This window comes from Heterodontus francisci, chromosome 31, assembly GCF_036365525.1.
Source record: "Heterodontus francisci isolate sHetFra1 chromosome 31, sHetFra1.hap1, whole genome shotgun sequence".
Taxonomy (NCBI): domain Eukaryota; kingdom Metazoa; phylum Chordata; class Chondrichthyes; order Heterodontiformes; family Heterodontidae; genus Heterodontus; species Heterodontus francisci.
This window is the reverse complement of record NC_090401.1, coordinates 9,174,764-9,193,879: the sequence shown is the minus strand read 5'-3', so window position 1 is coordinate 9,193,879 and position 19,116 is coordinate 9,174,764. Positions and strand designations below refer to the sequence as shown.

At 47.3% G+C, this 19,116-nt stretch overlaps 1 protein-coding gene across 3 annotated transcripts in view; it reads left to right on the top strand.

The window, feature by feature from the left end:
• tinagl1 (tubulointerstitial nephritis antigen-like 1) overlaps nt 1–19,116 on the top strand; it is a 266,899-nt gene that overhangs the window by 141,784 nt on the left and 105,999 nt on the right. For all 3 annotated transcript variants that reach the window (XM_068011091.1, XM_068011092.1, XM_068011093.1), the window contains one exon: nt 18,130–18,313. In XM_068011091.1, the coding sequence (XP_067867192.1) occupies nt 18,130–18,313 (184 nt within the window). The remainder of the gene's footprint in view (nt 1–18,129; nt 18,314–19,116) is intronic.

Below are 19,116 nucleotides of genomic sequence, written 5' to 3'. Positions count from 1 at the left end.
ACCAGCTGAACCTCGCTCTGTCAGTTTGGCCGAATTTCAAGGACCAACATCCTGTGTCCCAAGGATGCCTCAAGAACGATGAAACTGAGATTGAGTCAGGTCATTTTTCAAGCATCCAGAGTGACTGCCTGAGATGGGCGATTGTCCTCTTGCATCAACTAGTGAGGGGCTTAACCCCTGATTAACATCACCCACAGCCAACAGTAGTGGCTAACCACAACACAGGGGCAGCTAAGCACAGCTTGGTTTAAAAACTGCACAGTTCCTTTTTCTCCTTTGAGCTGCCTCAAGCCTCAGTTTCAATAAATGATTCACGATTCCCAACTTAACACAGCCACAACCTCCCCCCACTCCAATTTTATGTCCTGCCTTTTGCTGAGGTAACTGGTATCTCACCCCTTCAGTCAGCTTTCAACCATAAAGGGAATCAGAGATGAGCACAATCTTGTTTTTGCACGTGTGCACACGCACACACTCTCTCACGCGCGCGCACACACACGCACACGCACACACGCGCACACACATGTGCGTGCACACACACACACACACACGCTCACTCTCTCTCACGCACACACACACACCTGTATGCATTTCCCAGTAGAGATCACTGGATGGCAACAAGCTCATTGGACATGGGGGACAGTTGGGGCCCCTTGCAGTGCCTGGCCAGACAGAAGGACAGAGTTCAGGGTCTTCTTGGCTTGGGAAGCTGAATAATCTGTCAACAGCTCAGTGTATTTACAAACAAGGTTTGCAGAATATTGATTGCAGCTGTCTGATTTTGGTCTAAGGAAAAGTCGCTACTTTAAGGCAGCCTGGAGCAACCACCCCTCCCCCTGTTGACTTTTCTCACATCGCTTGCAGTAGCCCCCGGCCAGTGCTTGCTTTCTCTCTCTTTCCCGCGTCTCCGTCTTTCTCACCATTTCAGGCTCTCATACATGGCCGCTGCCATCTTCCCATCTCTGTCACCAGCCGCCCCTCTGACCTTTCAGCACTGTGACATGGCAGCTGCTGCTTGGGCAATAGCATGTAGCAGAGGACAGAAAGAACGTGTTCACTCGTCTTACCCCAAGAGAAATCGTTTCTGAAAAATCCTGAGATTTCACTGAGATTTCACTGAGATTTCACTGCCAGCTCGCAAAATCACAGGAGATGCTTAATTTGACCTAGAAATTGCACCTCACTGGATAAATAGGTGGGAGTTGGCATGGCTGATCGTCCTGGCATCCTGACATCTCCACAACTCTCTGCCTCCCTCCCTCTCTCTCTCAGTCTTTGTCTCTCTCTCTCTTCTCTCACTTTTTCTTTCTCACTGTTTCTCTTTCTCTCACTGTCTCTCTGACTGTCTGTTTCTCTCTGTCTCTCTCTCACTACGTCTGACGTTTCGGAGATGCACTGCCACTGGTGAGGCTCTGACCCGGGAGAGGGACTGTGATTTTGTTTTAATGTACACTCAGGCTGCCATTCCTTGCTCAGTTTAGTTTCCTTCTCTGAGGAGAACTTCCTCAACTTTAGTAAAAGATGATGGGCTGCGGTAAGCACTGATCATTCACATGTTGCTTTTGAAAGTTGTGAAGTGGCATTCCACACAGGATTGTAGTCGGCTGCTTTCCCTTCTGTACATGATTGCTTATTCCACTTCAGATACTTGGAGGGTCAGTAGCCCCGCCCTTTCCCTCCCTCTCACCTCGAGTATCAGATAACTACAGCTGTCAACTCATTGTGAATTTAAAGCCTGCCTGGGGTCAGTGACCAGCAGCTGAGTATAGGTCAGTGTTTCTGGGCAGTTAGCAGTATCACTCAAAACATGGTGTCTGCATCCTGTCATCTCCACAAACCTCTGCCTCTCTCTCTCTCTCTCTTAGCCTTTGTCTCTCTCTCTCTTCTCTCAGTGTTTCTCTCACTGTCTCTTTCACTCTTTTTCTCACTGTTTCTCTTTCTCTCACTGTCTGTTTCTCTTTCACTGTCTCTTCGTCTCTATCTCACTGTCTCTCTCACTGTCGGTTTCTCTCTCTCTCTCTCACTGTCTCTTCGTCTCTATCTCACTGTCTCTCTCACTGTCGGTCTCTGTCTCTCTCTCTCACTGTCTCTGCCTCACTGTCCCTCTCACTGTCTGTTTCTGTCTCTCTCTCACTGTCTCTTTGCCTCTGTCTCACTGTCTCTCTCACTGTCGGTTTCTCTCTCTCTCTCTCACTGTCTCTTCGTCTCTATCTCACTGTCTCTCTCACTGTCTGTTTCTGTCTCTCTCTCACTGTCTCGGCGTCTCTGTCTCACTGTCTCTCTCACTGTCTATTTCTGTCTCTCTCTCACTGTCTCTGCGTCTCTGTCTCACTGTCTCTCTCACTGTCTGTTTCTGTCTCTCTCTCTGTCTCTTCGTCTCTGTCTCACTGTCTCTCTCACTGTCTGTTTCTCTCTCTCTCACTGTCTCTGCGTCTCTGTCTCACTGTCTCTCTCACTGTCTATTTCTGTCTCTCTCTCACTGTCTCTGCGTCTCTGTCTCACTGTCTCTCTCACTGTCTGTTTCTGTCTCTCTCTCACTGTCTCTTCGTCTCTGTCTCACTGTCTCTCTCACTGTCTGTTTCTGTCTCTCTCTCACTGTCTCTGCGTCTCTGTCTCACTGTCTCTCTCACTGTCTGTTTCTGTCTCTCTCTCACTGTCTCTGCATCTCTGTCTTTCTGTCTCTCTCACTGTCTGTTTCTGTCTCTCTCTCACTGTCTCTGCGTCTCTGTCTCACTGTCTCTCTCACTGTCTGTTTCTGTCTCTCTCTCACTGTCTCTGCATCTCTGTCTTTCTGTCTCTCTCACTGTCTGTTTCTGTCTCTCTCTCACTGTCTCTTCGTCTCTGTCTCACTGTCTCTCTCACTGTCTGTTTCTCTCTCTCTCACTGTCTCTGCGTCTCTGTCTCACTGTCTCTCTCACTGTCTATTTCTGTCTCTCTCTCACTGTCTCTGCGTCTCTGTCTCACTGTCTCTCTCACTGTCTGTTTCTGTCTCTCTCTCACTGTCTCTTCGTCTCTGTCTCACTGTCTCTCTCACTGTCTGTTTCTGTCTCTCTCTCACTGTCTCTGCATCTCTGTCTTTCTGTCTCTCTCACTGTCTGTTTCTGTCTCTCTCTCACTGTCTCTGCGTCTCTGTCTCACTGTCTCTCTCACTGTCTGTTTCTGTCTCTCTCTCACTGTCTCTGCATCTCTGTCTTTCTGTCTCTCTCACTGTCTGTTTCTGTCTCTCTCTCACTGTCTCTGCGTCTCTGTCTCACTGTCTCTCTCACTGTCTGTTTCTGTCTCTCTCACTGTCTCTTCGTCTCTGTCTCACTGTCTCTCTCACTGTCTGTTTCTCTGTTTCTGTCTCTCTCTCTCACTGTCTCTTCGTCTCTGTCTCACTGTCTCTCTCACTGTCTGTTTCTGTCTCTCTCTATCACTGTCTCTGCGTCTCTGTCTCACTGTCTCTCTCATTGGCGAATCTTCTACTCTTAGAATATGAGTGAGATTCGGGACCACTTCTAGATTCCTATCCCGCTCTGACTGTCAGGGCGCCGCCCTACGAAACCTTCCCGGAGGCAGCCAATTAAAAGGCCTTCTCCGTGTCCACTATTCAATTAAGTAAGGCAGGCAGGTTCCTGAGGCTGCAGATCCAATCCAAAGACCTGCCACCATGCAAGGACAGCAGCCTCACTGGCAGAGGTGGGCACTGCTGCTGTCAGAGGGGGAACGTGTGGACACCTCCATCTTGAGGCGCCCTCTGAAGAGGTTAGAATTCTATAAAATAATGGTGGACATAGCTGCGAGGCCACCCCTCTGGAGGGAAAACCCATACACAGGATGGCCAGTGGTAGCAGCTGTGGCTCGCTGATGGACATGGCTCTGGTGGGGGAAGTTAAAGCAAGAGGCCTCGCAGGCTCCCATACCAGCCACCCGCAAGCCACCTCCAGGCACCTGCCAAGCTTGGCCCTCAGTGGGGAGCCCATCAGCTGCCGGCAAGATCCTGGCAGCATTCCCAATCAACCCATTAATGGGCATTTAATTATACAGATAGGTTACCCACCACTGCTGAGCGGGTAACCTCGGCTGGTGCTCATCTGTCTCTAGGAAGATTGCAACCTGCCCCCCGCTGACCCATGGCGCATTTCTCTGAAATTCCTCTGGTCCCTCCTTGAAGCCCATGCCCATGGTTCAGCTCACTTTCTCTTTCTCACTGTCTCGCTTTCTCTCTCTGTCTCTCTCTCTCGATCTCTCTCTCTCTCTCTGACTATCTCTTGGTCCCTCTGTCTCTCTTTCTCGGCCTGTCTTTGTCTCCCTCACTGTCTCTCTCCCTCTGTCTCTCTCTCACTCTCTCACTCTCTCTCTCTCCCTCACTCTTTCTCTCTGTCTCTCCCTCACTGTCGCTCTCTCTCTCTCTCTCTCACTGTCTCTATTTCTCCTTTTGGTTAAATGCCTAATTTTTTTCATTCGGGTTCATCATGAATGTCTGTTCAATGAATGTGTAAACCAAAAGTGTTTGATGCCAAACTCAGGTACAAGAGGACAAATTGAATCTCTGGTTTGAATAGTTTCACTGACACGTGGGTGTGTTGGTGTCCTTGATTTTTGAACTAACGCCTCAGTGCTCACTTGCCCAGTTTTATACAGTTAACCCCTCACTTCTCATCCCCTCTCACTGTTTGCAGCACAGTGGGGTTGTTACTAAGTATGGACAAGCAGCAAGGGAACCTCAGCCCCAGCAAAGAGCCTCTGCCTTAACCAGAGAAACAAAAGCAGTGCTCTCAGGAATCAGCCTGTAACCTGGGGGACAATTTTATGCTCTCCCCCACGGCGGGTTTGGAGACGGGGAGAGCATGTAATCAGGTGGGATGGTGATGGGGGGAGGACCCCATCTAAATACTTCTTAAATGTTGTGAAGGTTTCTGCCTCTACCACCTCTTCAGGCAGTGTGTTCCAGTATTCCAACCACCCTCTGAGTGAAATTTTTTTCCTCAAATGCCCTCTAAACCTCCTGCCCCTTACCTTAAATCTAGGCCCCCTGGTTATTGACACCTCCATTAAGGGAAAAAGTTTCTTCCTGTCTAACCTATCAATGCCCCTCATAATTTTGTATACCTCAATTGTATCTGCCGTCAGCCTTCTCTGCTCTAAGGAAAATAACCCTAGTCTCTCTTCATAGCTGAAATGCTCCAGCCCGGGCAACTTTCTGGTGAATCTCCTCTGCACCCTCTCCAGTGCAATCACATCCTTCCTATAGTGTGGTGCCCAGAACTGTACACAGTACTCCAGCTATGGCCTTACTAGTGTTTTATACAGCTCCATCGTAACCTCCCTGCTCATATATTCTGTGCCTCGGCTAATAAAGGCAAGTATCCCATATGCCTTCCTAACCACCTTATCTACCTGTGCTGCTGCTTTCAGTAATCTATGGACAAGTACAACAAGGTCCCTCTGACCCTCTGTACTTCCTCGGGTCCTACCATCCATTGTATATTCTCTTGCCTTGTTAGTCCTCCCAAAATGCATCATCTCACACTTCTCAGGATTAAATTCCATTTGCCACTGCTCTGCCCATCCTACCAGCCCATCTATATCATCCTGTAATCTAAGGCTTTCCTCCTCACTATTTACGACACCACGAACTTTTGTGTCATCTGCGAACTTACTGATCATACCTCCTATATTCACGTCTAAATCATTAATGTACACTACAAACAGCAAGGGTCCCAGCACCGATCCCTGTGGTACACCACTGGTCACAGGCTTTCACTTGCAAAAACAACCCTCGACCATCACCCACTGCCTCCTGCCACTAAGCCAATTTTGGATCTAATTTGCCAAATTTCCCTGGATCCCACCATCTTAACCAATCTCCCATGTGGGACCTTATCAAAAGCCTTACTGAAGTCCATGTAGACTACATCAGCTGCTTTACCCTCATCTACACATCTAGTCACCGCCTCGAAAAATTCAGTCAAGTTTGTTAGACACAATCTCCCCTGACAAAGCCATGCTGACAATCCTTGATTAATCCCTGCCTCTCCAAGTGTAGATTAATCCTGCCCTTCAGAATTTTTTCCAATAGTTTCCCTACCACTGATGTTAGACTCACCGGCCTGTAATTACCTGGTTTATCCCTACTACCCTTCTTGAATAAAGGTACCACGTTCACTGTCTTCCAATCTTCTGGTACCGCTCCTGTGGCCAGAGAGGATTTGAAAATGTGTGTCAGAGCCCCTGCTATCTCCTCCCTTGCCTCATATAACAACCTGGGATACATCTCATCTGGGCCTGGGGATTAATCCACTTTTAAGCCCGCTAAAACAGCTGATACTTCCTCCCTTTCAATGCTAATATGTTCAAGTATATCACAATCCCCCTCCCTGATCTCTAAACCTACATCGTCCTTCTCCATAGTGAACACGGATGAAAAGTAATTGTTTAAAACCTCACCTATGTTCTCCGGCTCCACACACAGATTGCCACTTTGGTCCCGAATGGACCCTACCCTTTCCCTGGTTATCTTCTCTTGCCCTTAATATACTTAATATAATATAAAACGCCTTAGGATTTTCCTTTTCTTGCCCGCTAGTGTTTTTTCATGTCCCCTCTTTGCTCTTCTAATTACTTTTTTAAGTAACCCCCTAGACTTTCTATACTCCTCTAGGGCCTCTGCTATTTTCAGCGCTCTGAATCTGCCATAAGCCTCCTTTTTTTTCTTGATCCAATCCTGTATATCCCTTGACATCCAGGGTTCCCTGGACTTGTTGGTCCTATCCTTGACCTTAATGGGTACATGTTGGTCCTGAACTCTCACTAGTTCCTCTTTGAATGACTCCCATTGGTCTGATGTAGACTTTTCTACAGGTAGCTGCTCCCAGTCCACTTTGGCTAGATCCTGTTTTATCATATTCCCCCTTAACTGGGCAATTAACCTCAATTAAGGGCCTCTTGCCGCTGCAGCCACGATTACCTGTGCGGCGGGTGGCCTTGTCGCCACACAGGAAGCATGGCATGGAAAAACCATGCGGGATGCTTCCCGGTTCCAGGGTGGTTGGGGGTGGTGGGGGAAGGGGGGGGTCCCTCAGTAAAAGGCACTTAGTGAGGGACCCAGCAACAGGAAGGGAGTGCCTGCTGAGCGGCACCCCCTGTCCTTGCTGCCGAATCCTCACCGACCCCCACATCCCCACCCCTCCAGGACCCTCACCCTGCGAGAATCCTCCTGCCCTGAGGTACCTGTGGCCTGGGTCCAGCGATGCTCATCGGCCTCCGGTAGGTGCTCCTCCAGCAGTAGCCACTGCCTCTTCTAGTGCTACAACTGCCGACCTCTGATTGGCCAAAGCCCTGCAAGGTTGCGACCTTCAGAAAGAGTCTCCTAGATCCTGTGGAAGACCTGCCGCTGTCTATTTAAGTGCCTGATTGGCAACGTGGGGATCTCAGCGTCACTTTTTCCTGACATCGAGACCCCTGCCACCAGAATAAAATCCCAGCTTCAATCAGTATGGCACTGGAACGGGGATCCTGTAAACAGTCTCTCCTCTTCCTAGGCCAAGGACCCTGAGGCTAATGACCAGTATCCTGACTGAGATCAGCCAACTCAATATAAACCATCTGGTATCGTTTGATCACACAGAGAGTGCATTTATATACTAAACTATAAAATATTTACATTCCCTCCTCGACCCATTTGTAGCCTTTGAAATGGTTGATCCTCACAATCATCATCTGACATCTCTCCTCTGTTGACCAGCTCAGTGAGACTGTCCTTGCTTGGTTCCACTCTTATTTGTCCAATTGTAGCCTCAGCATCTCCAGCAATGGCTTTTCTTCCCACCCACCCCACAGTTATGTCCAACGGTATATCCTTGGCCCTTTCTTTTTCCCCATCCACATGGTTCCCCTTGGTGACATCATCCTTAGCCATAGACAACACCCAGCTCCAACTCTTTCGCCCCCTCCATTATCTTTCTGTTCACCCTGCGAAGTTCTCCTTACTAACAGAGTCATAGAGTCATTGAGTCGTACAGCATAGAAACAGGCCCTTCGGCCCACCGTGTCCATGCCGACCATAATGCCTATCTATACTAATCCCACCTGCCTGCATTAATTCCATATCCCTCTGTGCCTTTCTCATTCAAGTACCTGTCCAGATGCCTCTTAAATGTCGCTACTGTTCCTGCCTCCACCACCTCCTCAGGCAGCTCATTCCAGATACGCACTACTCTTTGTGTGAAAAATGTACCCCTTTGATCCCCTTTAAACCTCCTCCCTCGCACCTTAAATCTATGTCCTTTAGTTTTAATCACCCCTACCATGGGAAACAGACTCTGGCGATTTACCCTATATATGCCCCTCATAATTTTATATACCTCTATCATGTCCCCTCTCAGCATCCTTCGCTCCAGGGAAAAAAGACCCAGCCTATCCACTCAAGCCACCAAACCAGGCAACATCCTTGTGAATCTTTTCTGCACCCTCTCTAGCTTAGTCGCATCTTTCCTCCAGTGCGGCGACCAGAACTGCACACAGTACTCCTAGTGCGGCCTAACCAGTGTTATGTACAACTGTAACATGACATCTCAACTCTTGTACTCAATGCCTCGGCCAATGAAGGTAAGCATGCCATACGCCTTCTTCACCACCCTGTCTACCTGTGTTGCCACTTTCAGGGAACCATGTACTTACACCCCAAGATCTCTCTGCTCAACAACATTCCCCAGGGCCCTACCATTCACTGTATATGTCCTGCCCTGGTTTAACTTCCCAAAATGCATCACTTCGCACTTGTCTGCGTTAAATTCCATTTGCCAGTCCCTTGCCCACTTTCCCAGTTGATCTATATCCTGTTGTAACCTTAGACAACCTTCTTCACTATCCACTATACCACCAATTTTGGTGTCATCTGCAAACTTACTAATCATGCGCCCGACATTCACATCCAAGTCATTAATATATATGACAAACAACAGAGGGCCCAGCACCGATCCCTGCAGCACACCACTGGTCACCGGCCTCCAATCTGAAAAACAACCCTCCACTACCACCCTCTGCCTCCTATCACCAAGACAATTTTGTATCCAATTTGCTAGGTCACCCTGGATCCAATGTGTTCGAATCTTCTGGACCAGCCTATCATGCGGGACTTTGTCAAAGGCTTTGCTAAAGTCCATGTAGACAATGTCCATCGCCCTGCCCTCGTCAATCCTCTTGGTCACCTCCTCAAAAAACTCAATCAAATTCATGAGACATGATTTCCCACACACAAAGCCATGCTGACTATTCCTAATCAGACCTTGCCTTTCCCAATGCATATAAATCCTGTCTCTCAGAATCCCTTCCAATAACTTTCCCACCACTGATGTAAGGCTCACCGGCCTGCAGTTCCCTCGCTTATCCCTACTGTCCTTCTTAAATAAAGGCACAACATTAGTTATCCTCCAGTCTTCCGGTACCTCACCCGTGGCTAACGATGGTACAAAAATCTCTGCCAGGGCCCCAGCAATCTCCTCCCTTGCTTCCCATAGCATCCTAGGAAACACCCGGTCAAGCCCTGGGTATTTATCCACCTTAATGCGCTTCAAAACCTCAACACCTCCTCCTTTGTAATGTTGATATGCTCCAGGATATCTCTGTTCCCTCCCTTGAACTCATTAGCTTCCATGACCTTCTCCACGGTAAATACAGATGAGAAATATTCATTTAAGACCTCACCCATTTCCCTTGGCTCCACACATAGATTGCCACACTGATCCTTAAGGAGACCTACTCTCTCCCTAGCTACCCTTTTACTCTTAATATACTTATAGAATCTTTTAGGATTCTCCTTTATCTTATCTGCCAGAGAAATCTCATGGCTCCTTTTCGCCCTCCTAATTTCCTTCTTAAGTGAACATCTGGGGGCTTGTGCCAAAGTTGGGAGAGCTGTCCCACAGACTAGTCAAGCAACAGCCTGACATAGTCATACTCACGGAATCATACAATGTCCCAGACACTGCCATCACTATCCCTGGGTATGTCCTGTCCCACCGGCAGGACAGACTCAGCAGAGGTGGCGGCACAGTGGTTTACAGTCGGGAGGGATTTGCCCCGGGAGTCCTCAACATCGACTCCGGACCCCATGAAGTCTCATGGCATCAGCTTAAACATGGGCAAGGAAACATCCTGCTGATTACCACCTACCACCCTCCCTCAGCTAATGAGTCAGCACTCCTCCATGTTGAACACCACTTGGAGGAAACACTGAGGGTGACAAGGCTGAAGAATGTACTCTGGGTGGGGGACATCAATATTCCAACAATCTTCAGCCAGAAGTGCCGAGTTGATGATCCATCTCGGCCTCCTCCTGAAGTCCCCAGCATCACAGATGCCAGACTTCAGCCAATTCGATTCACTCCGCATGATATCAAGAAACAACTGAAGGCACTGGATACTGCAAAGGCTATGGGCCCTGACAATATTCCGGCAATAGTACTGAAGACCTGTGCTCCAGAACTTGCCGCGCCCCTAGCCAAGCTGTTCCAGTACAGCTACAACACTGGCATCTACTGGGAAAGTGGAAAATTGCCCAAGTATGTCCTGTATACAAAAAGCAGGACGAGTCCAACCCGGCCAATTACCGCCCCATCAGTCGACTCTGAATCATCAGCAAAGTGTTGGAAGGTGTCATCAACAGTGCCATCAATCAGCACTTGCTTAGCAATAACTTGCTCAGTGATGCTCAGTTTGGGTTCTGCCAGGGCCACTCAGCTCCTGACCTCAGTACAGCCTTAGTCCAAACATGGACAAAAGAGCTGAGCTCAAGAGGTACAAAGAAAGAGAACAAAGAACAAAGAAAATTACAGCACAGGAACAGGCCCTTCGGCCCTCCAAACCTGCGCCGATCCAGATCCTCTATCTAAACATGTCGCCTATTTTCTAAGGGTCTGTATCACTTTGCTTCCTGCCCATTCATGTATCTGTCCAGATACATCTTAAAAGACGCTATCGTGCCCGCGTCTACCACCTCCGCTGGCAACGCGTTCCAGGCACCCACCACCCTCTGCGTAAAGAACTTTCCACGCATATCCCCCCTAAACTTTTCCCCTCTCACTTTGAACTCGTGACCCGAGTAATTGAATCCCCCACTCTGGGAAAAAGCTTCTTGCTATCCACCCTGTCTATACCTCTCATGATTTTGTACACCTCAATCAGGTCCCCCCTCAACCTCCGTCTTTCTATTGAAAATAATCATAATCTGCTCAACCTCTCTTCATAGCTAGCGCCCTCCATACCAGGCAACATCCTGGTGAACCTCCTCTGCACCCTCTCCAAAGCATCCACATCCTTTTGGTAATGTGGCGACCAGAACTGCACGCAGTATTCCAAATGTGGCCGAACCAAAGTCTTATACAACTGTAACATGACCTGCCAACCCTTGTACTCAATACCCCGTCCGATGAAGGAAAGCATGCCGTATGCCTTCTTGACCACTCTATTGACCTGCGTTGTCACCTTCAGGGAACAATGGACTTGAACACCCAAATCTCTCTGTACATCAATTTTCCCCAGGACTTTTCCATTTACTGTATAATTCACTCTTGAATTGGATCTTCAAAAATGCATCACCTCGCATTTGCCCTGATTGAACTCCATCTGCCATTTTTCTGCCCAACTCTCCAATCTATTTATATTCTGCTGTATTCTCTGACAGTCCCCTTCACTATCTGCTACTCCACCAATCTTAGTGTCATCTGCAAACTTGCTAATCAGACCACCTATACTTTCCTCCAAATCATTTATGTAAATCACAAACAACAGTGGTCCCAGCACGGATCCCTGTGGAACACCACTGGTCACACGTCTCCATTTTGAGAAACTCCCTTCCACTGCTACTCTCTGTCTCCTGTTGCCCAGCCAGTTCTTTATCCATCTAGCTAGTACACCCTGGACCCCATGCGACTTCACCTTCTCCATCAGCCTACCATGCGGAACCTTATCAAACGCCTTACTGAAGTCCATGTATATGACATCTACAGCCCTTCCCTCATCAATCAACTTTGTCACTTCCTCAAAGAATTCTATTAAGTTGGTAAGACATGACCTTCCCTGCACAAAACCATGTTGCCTATCACTGATAAGCCCATTTTCTTCCAAATGGGAATAGATCCTATCCCTCAGTATCTTCTCCAGCAGCTTCCCTACCACTGACGTCAGGCTCACCGGTCTATAATTACCTGGATTATCCCTGCTACCCTTCTTAAACAAGGGGACAACATTAGCAATTCTCCAGTCCTCCGGGACCTCACCCGTGTTTAAGGATGCTGCAAAGATATCTGTTAAGGCCCCAGCTATTTCCTCTCTCGCCTCCCTCAGTAACCTGGGATAGATCCCATCCGGACCTGGGGACTTGTCCACCTTAATGCCTTTTAGAATACCCAACACTTCCTCCCTCCTTATGCCGACTTGACCTAGAGTAATCAAACATCTGTCCCTAACCTCAACATCCGTCATGTCCCTCTCCTCGGTGAATACCGATGCAAAGTACTCATTTAGAATTTCACCCATTTTCTCTGACTCCACGCATAACTTTCCTCCTTTGTCCTTGAGTGGGCCAATCCTTTCTCTAGTTACCCTCTTGCTCCTTATATATGAATAAAAGGCTTTGGGATTTTCCTTAACCCTGTTTGCTAAAGATATTTCATGACCCCTTTTAGCCCTCTTAATTCCTCGTTTCAGATTGGTCCTACATTCCCGATATTCTTTCAAAGCTTTGTCTTTCTTCAGCCGCCTAGTCCTTATGTATGCTTCCTTTTTCCTCTTAGCTAGTCTCACAATTTCACCTGTCATCCATGGTTCCCTAATCTTGCCATTTCTATCCCTCATTTTCACAGGAACATGTCTCTCCTGCACGCTAATCAACCTCTCTTTAAAAGCCTCCCACATATCAAATGTGGATTTACCTTCAAACAGCTGCTCCCAATCTACATTCCCCAGCTCCTGCCGAATTTTGGTATAGTTGGCCTTCCCCCAATTTAGCACTCTTCCTTTGGGACCACTCTCGTCTTTGTCCATGAGTATTCTAAAACTTACGGAATTGTGATCACTATTCCCAAAGTAGTCCCCTACTGAAACTTCAACCACCTGGCCGGGCTCATTCCCCAACACCAGGTCCAGTATGGCCCCTTCCCGAGTTGGACTATTTACATACTGCTCTAGAAAACCCTCCTGGATGCTCCTGACAAATTCTGCTCCATCTGGACCTCTAACACTAAGTGAATCCCAGTCAATGTTGGGAAAATTAAAATCTCCTATCACCACCACCCTGTTGCTCCTACATCTTTCCATAATGTGTTTACATATTTGTACCTCTATCTCACGCTCGCTGTTGGGAGGCCTGTAGTACAGCCCCAACATTGTTACCACACCCTTCCTATTTCTGAGTTCTGCCCATATTGCCTCACTGCTCGAGTCCTCCATAGTGCCCTCCTTCAGCACAGCTGTGATATCCTCTTTGACCAGTACTGCAACTCCTCCACCCCTTTTACCTCCCTCTCTATCCCGCCGGAAGCATCGATATCCTGGGATATTTAGTTGCCAATCATGCCCTTCCCTCAACCAAGTCTCAGTAATAGCAATAACATCATACTCCCAGGTACTAATCCAGGCCCTAAGTTCATCTGCCTTACCTACTACACTTCTTGCATTAAAACAAATGCACCTCAGACCACCAGTCCCTTTGCGTTCATCATCTGCTCCCTGTCTACTCTTTTCCTTAGTCACGCTGCCTTCATCTGGTAAGATGAGAGTGACTGCCCTTGACATCAAGGCAGCATTTGACCGAGTATGGCATCAAGGAGCCCTAGAAACTGAAGTCAATGGGAATCATGGGGATAACTCTCTGCCGGTTGGAGTCATACTTAACGCAAAGGAAGATGGTTGTGGTTGTTGGAGGTCAATCATCTGAGCTCCAGGACAACACTGCAGGAGTTCCTCAGGGTAGTGTCCTAGGCCCAACCAGCTTCAGCTGCTTCATCAATGACCTTCCTTCAATCATAAGGTCAGAAGTGGGGATGTTCGCTGATGATTGCACAATGTTCAGCACCATTCGCGACTCCTCAGATACTGAAGCAGTCCGTGTAGAAATGCAACAAGACCTGGACAATAACCTGGCTTGGGCTGATAAGTGGCAAGTAACATTCACGCCACAGAAGTGCCAGGCAATGACCATCTCCAACAAAGAGAGAATCTCACCATCTCCCCTTGACATTCAATGGCATTACCATCACTGAATCCCCCACTATCAATATCTTAGCGGCTACCATTGACCAGATCGGGAGTAGCCATATAAATACCGTGGCTACAAGAGCAGGTCTGAGGCTAGGAATCCTGAGGCAAGTAACTCATCTCCTGACTCCCCAAAGTCTGTCTACCATCTACAAGACACAAGTCAGGAGTGTGATGGAATATTCTCCACTTGCCTGGATGAGTGTAGCCCCAACAACACTCAAGAAGCTCGACACCATCCAGGACAAAGCAGCCTGCTTGATTGGAACCCCATCTACAAACATTCACTCCTTCCACCACCGACACACAGTGGCAGCAGTGTGTACCATCTACAAGATGCACTGCAGCCACACATTAAGGCTTCTTAGACAGCACCTTCTACCACCTCGAAGGACAAGGGCAGCAAATGCATGGAAACACCACCACCTGCAAGTTCCCCTCCAAGTCACACACCATCCTGACTTGGAACTATATCGCCGTTCCTTCACTGTCGCTGGGTCAAAATCCTGGAACTCCCTTCCTAACAGCACTGTGGATGTACCTACCCCACATGGAATGCAGCGGTTCAAGAAGGCAGTTCACCACCACCTTCTGAAGGGCAATTAGGAATGGGCAATAAATGCTGGCCTGGCCAGTGATGCCCACATCCCATGAATAAATTTTTTAAAAGAGTAAGGGAGAAAGTAATGAAGTCTAAATCAGAGTTAATCTGCATGTATGTGAATGCACGGAGTGTGGTTAATAAGACTGGTGAGGTACAGGTGCAGATTGCCATGTGCAAAGATGATGTTGTGGCTATAACAGAGACCTAGCTCAAACAAGGGCAGTACTGGGTGTTAAATATTCCTGGATTAAAGTTGTTCAGGAAAGATAGAAAAGGGAAAAAAAGGGGGAGGGGTGGCAGTATTGATTAAGGAGAGCATTGCAGTACTAGAGAAAAAGGATGTCCCAGCGGGGTTGAGGACAGCATCTATTTGGCTAGAGCTAAGGAACAAAAAGGTCCAGTTACATTGCATGGTGTTGTCTATAGGCCACCAACTAGTGGGAAGGATGTAGAGGAACAAATTTGCAAGGAAATTACAGAGAGGAGCAAAAATTATGGGACAGTTATAATGTGGGACTTTAATTATCCAAACATAGACTGGGATAATAGAAGTTGTTTATGGGCAGTGAGGGGCAAGAGTTCCTATAGTGTGCTCGGGAAAATTTTCCACAGCAGTATGTTTCTAGTCCAATGCGAAAGGAGGCATTGCTGGACCTGGTTCTTGGGAATGAGGTGGGCCAAATGGATCAAGTATCAGAAGGAGAACCTTTCGGGGACAGTGATCATTGTATCATAAGGTTTAGGCTGACTATGGAAAGGACAAAGAATGATACAGAGTGAGAATAATTAACTGGGGGAAAGCCAACTTCAATGGGGTAAGAATGAATCTGGGATGAATAAATTGGAGCTAAAGGTTGGCAGGAAAAACCACAGCTGAACAATGAACTACCACCAAAGAAGAGATAGTTCGCACAGTCAAGGTACGTTCCCTCAAAGGGGAAAGGTAGGGTAAACAAATCCAGAACTCCCTGGATGACAAAAGAGATAGATATTAAGATAAAGAAGAACAAGTGTGCTTACAACAGATGGCAGGTAGAAAATACTATTGAGAACCAGGCTGAATATAGAAGGTTCAGAGGAGAAATGAGAAAGTAAATTAGAGAAGCAAAGAGAGAGTATGAAAAGAGACTGGCAGTTAACATAAAAGGAATCCCACAGTTTTCTTTAGACATATAAATTGTAAAAGGGTGTTAAAAGAGGAGTGGGGCAGATTAGGGACCAGAAAGGGGATTTACACATGGAGGCAGAGGGCATAGCTGAGGTAGTAAATGAATACTTTGCATCCGTCTTTACTAAAGAAGAGGGTGCAACCCAGGCAATGATGAAAGAGAAGGTAATTCAGATGCAAGAAGGGTTTAAAATTGATAAGGAGGAGGTGTTGGATAGGCTGTGTGTACTTAAAATTGATAAGGCACCAAGACCAGATGAGATGCCTCCAAGGATACTGAGGGAAATGAGGGTGGAACTTACAGAGGCACTGGCCATAATTTTTCAGTCTTTCTTAGACTCGGGGGTGGTGCCAGAGGACTGGAGAATTGCAAACGTTACACCCTTGTTCAAAAAAGGGTGTAAAGATAAGCCCAGACACGACAAGCCAGTCAGTTTAACTATAGTGGTGGGGTAAATTCTAGAAAGAATAATGTGAGACAAAATTAATAGTCACATGGATAAACATGGGTTAATTAAAGAAAGCCAGCATGGATTTCCTAAGGGAAAACCATGTTTAACTAACTTGCTGGAGTTTTTGAAGAGCTAACAGAGAGGATTGATGAGGGCAATGCTGTTGATGAGGTATACATGGACTTCCAAAAGTTATTTGATACAGTGCCACACTACAGACCTGTGAACAAAGTTATAGCTCATGGAATAAATGGGACAGTAGCAACATGGATATGGAATTGACTGAGTGACAGGAAACAAAGAGTAGTGGTTAATGGATTTTTTTGAGCTGGAGAAAGGTTTATAGTGGAGTTCCCCAGGGGTCAGTGTTGGGACCCTTGCTTTTCCCGATACATATCAATGACCTAGACCTTGGTGTAGAGGGCACAGTTTCAAAGTTTTGAGATGATGCGAAACTTGCAAGTATTGTGAACTGTGAGGAGGATAGTGTAGAACTTCAAAAGGGCATAGACATGTTGGTGGAATGGGCAGACAGGTGGCAGATGAAGTTCAGTGCAGAAAAATGTGAAGTGATACATTTTGGTCGGAAGAATATGAAGAGACAATATAGAATAAAGGGTACAATTCTAAAGGGGTTGCAGGAGCAGAGGGACCTGGGTGTATATGTGCATAAGTCATTGAAGGTGGCAGGACAGGTTGAGAGAGCAGTTCATAAAGCATACAATATCCTGGGTTTATTAATAGGGACGTAGAGTACAAGAGTAAGGAAGTTATGTTGAACTTGTATAAAAGGCTAGTTCAGTCTTAGCTGAGTATTGTGTCCAGATCTGGGTGCCACACATTCGGAAAGATGTGAAGGTGTTAGAGAGGGTGCAGAAAAGATTCACGAGAATGGTTCCAGGGATGAGGAACTTCAGTTATGAAGATAGATTGGAGAAGTTAGGAACAAAAACAAGAAATGCTGGATTCACTCAACAGGTCTGGCAGCATCTGTGGAAAGAGAAGCAGAGTTAACGTTTCGGGTCAGTGATCCTTCTTCGGAACTGACCCGAAACGTTAACTCTGCTTCTCTTTCCACAGATGCTGCCAGACCTGCTGAGTGATTCCAGCATTTCTTGTTTTTGTTTCAGATTTCCAGCATCCGCAGTATTTTGCTTTTATTATATTGGAGAAGTTAGGACTGTTTTCCTTGGAGAAGAGAAGGTTAAGAGGAGATTTGATAGAGATATTCAAGATCATGAGGGGTCTGGACAGAGCAGATAGAGAGAAACTGTTCCCACTCATGAAAGGATCGAGAATGAGAGGGCACAGATTTAAAGTAATTGGTAAAAGAAGCAAAAGTGACATGAGGAAAAACTTTTTCACTCAGCAAGTGGTTAAAGTCTGGAATGCACTGCCTGAGATTGTGGTGGAGGCAGGTTCAATTGAAGCATTCAAAAGGGAATTAGACTTACATGAAAAGGAAGAATGTGCAGGGTTATGCGAAGAAGGCAGGGGGTGGCACTCGGTGAAATGCTCATTAGGAGAGGCAGTGCAGATGTAATGGGCCAAATGGCCTCCTTCTGCAGTGTAACAATTCTGTGATTCTGTATGGTTGAATAGTTCCCTTGACTGGGATTCCTTGTTCAAAGCTCCAGACTCACCTCTTTCTGTTTTACTCCTTCCAGGGTGGTGTCAGACACCTGCTACCCGTTCTCCAGCTCAGACAGCCACCAGCTCAGTAACCAGTGCATGATGTCCACTCGGTCAGCTGGCCGCGGCAAGAGACAGGCAACGAAGCCTTGTCCCAATCCCTACAGCCACACAAACCACATCTACCAGTCCACTCCGCCCTACCGCCTCTCCAATAATGTGAGTAGCTCAGAGCTGTGCCCACTCCCGACTGTGCTGCTGTCATCCTCGTACTTCAGAGTCTTGGTTTGTCTGAGTAACAGGGAAACAATTTCCAGAAAAAAAATGCTATCTGATACCCAGAACCCAATTAGTGAGTCAGTTACTTGAACTAAACTCACTCCAGTTCATTTACCCATTAAATATCTTCATTCACACACACTCTGACTAACTAATTGGACTATACAGTTTAGCAGAGTTATTCCTTTAAAGGTTCGAACAACACACTAGTAGTTTGTCTCACTCCAGCATATTCTATCCCACTGCCAGAGCCAGTACAATCTCGCAGTCAGGCCTCTGTGTACCATCAGGGTCACAAACCACTGCCCCCCACAACATCAGGGTCACTAACCCCTTCCATCAGGGTCAGTAACCCCTCCCATCAGTGTGAGTAACCACAGCCATCAGGGTCAGTAACCCCTCCCATCAGGGTCACTAACTCACTCCCATCAGGGTCAGTAACCCTTTCCTATCAGGGTCACTAACCCCTCCCATCAGGGTCAGTAACCATTCCCATCAGGGTCAGTAACCCCTCCCATCAGGGTCACTAACTCACTCCCATCAGGGTCAGTAACCCCTCCCATCAGCGTGAGTGACCACTCCCATCAGGGGCAGTAACCCCTCCCATCAGGGTCACTAACTCACTCCCATCAGGGTCAGTAACCATTCCCATCAGGGTCAGTAATCCCTCCCATCAGGGTCACTAACTCACTCCCATCAGGGTCAGTAACCATTCCCATCAGGGTCAGTAACCCCTCCCATCA